Source organism: Camelina sativa, chromosome 18 (genome assembly GCF_000633955.1).
Source record: "Camelina sativa cultivar DH55 chromosome 18, Cs, whole genome shotgun sequence".
In the NCBI taxonomy this organism is placed as follows: domain Eukaryota; kingdom Viridiplantae; phylum Streptophyta; class Magnoliopsida; order Brassicales; family Brassicaceae; genus Camelina; species Camelina sativa.
The window spans coordinates 8278632-8279892 of record NC_025702.1 but is presented as its reverse complement, the minus strand read 5'-3'; the positions used below and the strand labels follow the sequence as shown (position 1 = coordinate 8279892).

At 43.7% G+C, this 1261-nt stretch overlaps 1 protein-coding gene across 1 annotated transcript in view; it reads right to left on the bottom strand.

Moving 5' to 3' along the window:
- Nucleotides 1–1261, bottom strand: part of LOC104763239 — a 5926-nt gene that overhangs the window by 537 nt on the left and 4128 nt on the right. Inside the window, exon 3 of the mRNA XM_010486642.1 lies at nt 42–1196. Coding sequence (XP_010484944.1) covers nt 42–1196 — 1155 coding nt within the window. The remainder of the gene's footprint in view (nt 1–41; nt 1197–1261) is intronic.

The following is a 1261-nucleotide window of genomic DNA, read 5'->3' as shown; positions in this document are numbered from 1 at the left end:
CCATACACTAGCAAGGAGAGTAGTTATTTCCGGGCCAGAACCAATTGCCGCAAAGGTCCCAAATGCATCATGCCGTGCAGCATGATAGCCTGATTTAACTGTATATAACCCTGTTTTCGTTAAGTGCCAACCGAAGGGATCATCCTTCTGGTTACTACCCAAAGGTATAGCCCCTATCAAATCAACGTCCAGTGGATCAAAATGCTCATTAAGCATATCCATACGCCAAGTATTTGTCTGTCGATCAATTAACTGATTCATTTGAAGAGAAAGGTCCTTTACCAGGCCCTTACTTAAAGCTGGTCTCGGGAATTGAGCTGGTACCCAAGGGTCAGACCATACAGAAATGGTGTCCCCGGAGCCAACCCGTTTAATAAGTCCTTTATTAACCAGAGAGCGAGCTGAACATATACTCCTCCAGCCATAGGAGGGAGAGTATGACCTAATCGGATCCATAGGATGCGTATTCCTATAATATCTACTTTTAAAAACCCTGGCAAACAGTGAGTCCGGAACATCAATCAGACGCCACAATTGCTTAGCCAGTAACGCTGAGTTAAAGTCATCCACATTTCTAAATCCAAGTCCACCCAATTGTTTGCTAACACACAATTTCTCCCATGCTAGCCAATGCATGCCCCCCGACTGTCCATTAGTGCTCCACCAAAAATTTGCAACTGCACTGGTAAGTTTGGATGTAATTGTTTTCGGTAACCGAAAACATGACATCACAAACGTGGGAACAGCAGTTGCAACAGATTTGATCATCACCTCCCTTCCTCCTTTGGAAAGAAAATTTGCTGTCCAACCATTTGTCCGACTCTGAAACCGTTCTCGGACGAAAGAGAAAACCTTGGTTTTAGCCCCACCCAAACTTTCAGGTAATCCTAGGTATGACCCCATACCACCCAAAGTTGGGATCCCGAGAACATCCTGCAACTCTGCCTTTGTCTGGTCATCAATCTTATGACCAAACTGGACCGAGGACTTTGAAAAATTTATTTGTTGTCCCGAAACAGATTCATACTGATGCAAGATATCTAGAATAACCCGGCATTGATCTCTGTCCGCCTTACAGAAAAATAGACTATCATCAGCAAACAACAAATGCGATATTGGCGGGCATTTGTTCGCCACCTTTATCCCTGTAATAAGCTTATTCCTCTCTGCTTTCTGTATATTTGCAATTAGAACCTCTGTACATAAAATGAACAAATAAGGGGATAAAGGATCACCCTGTCGTAATCCTCTCTGCGGGACT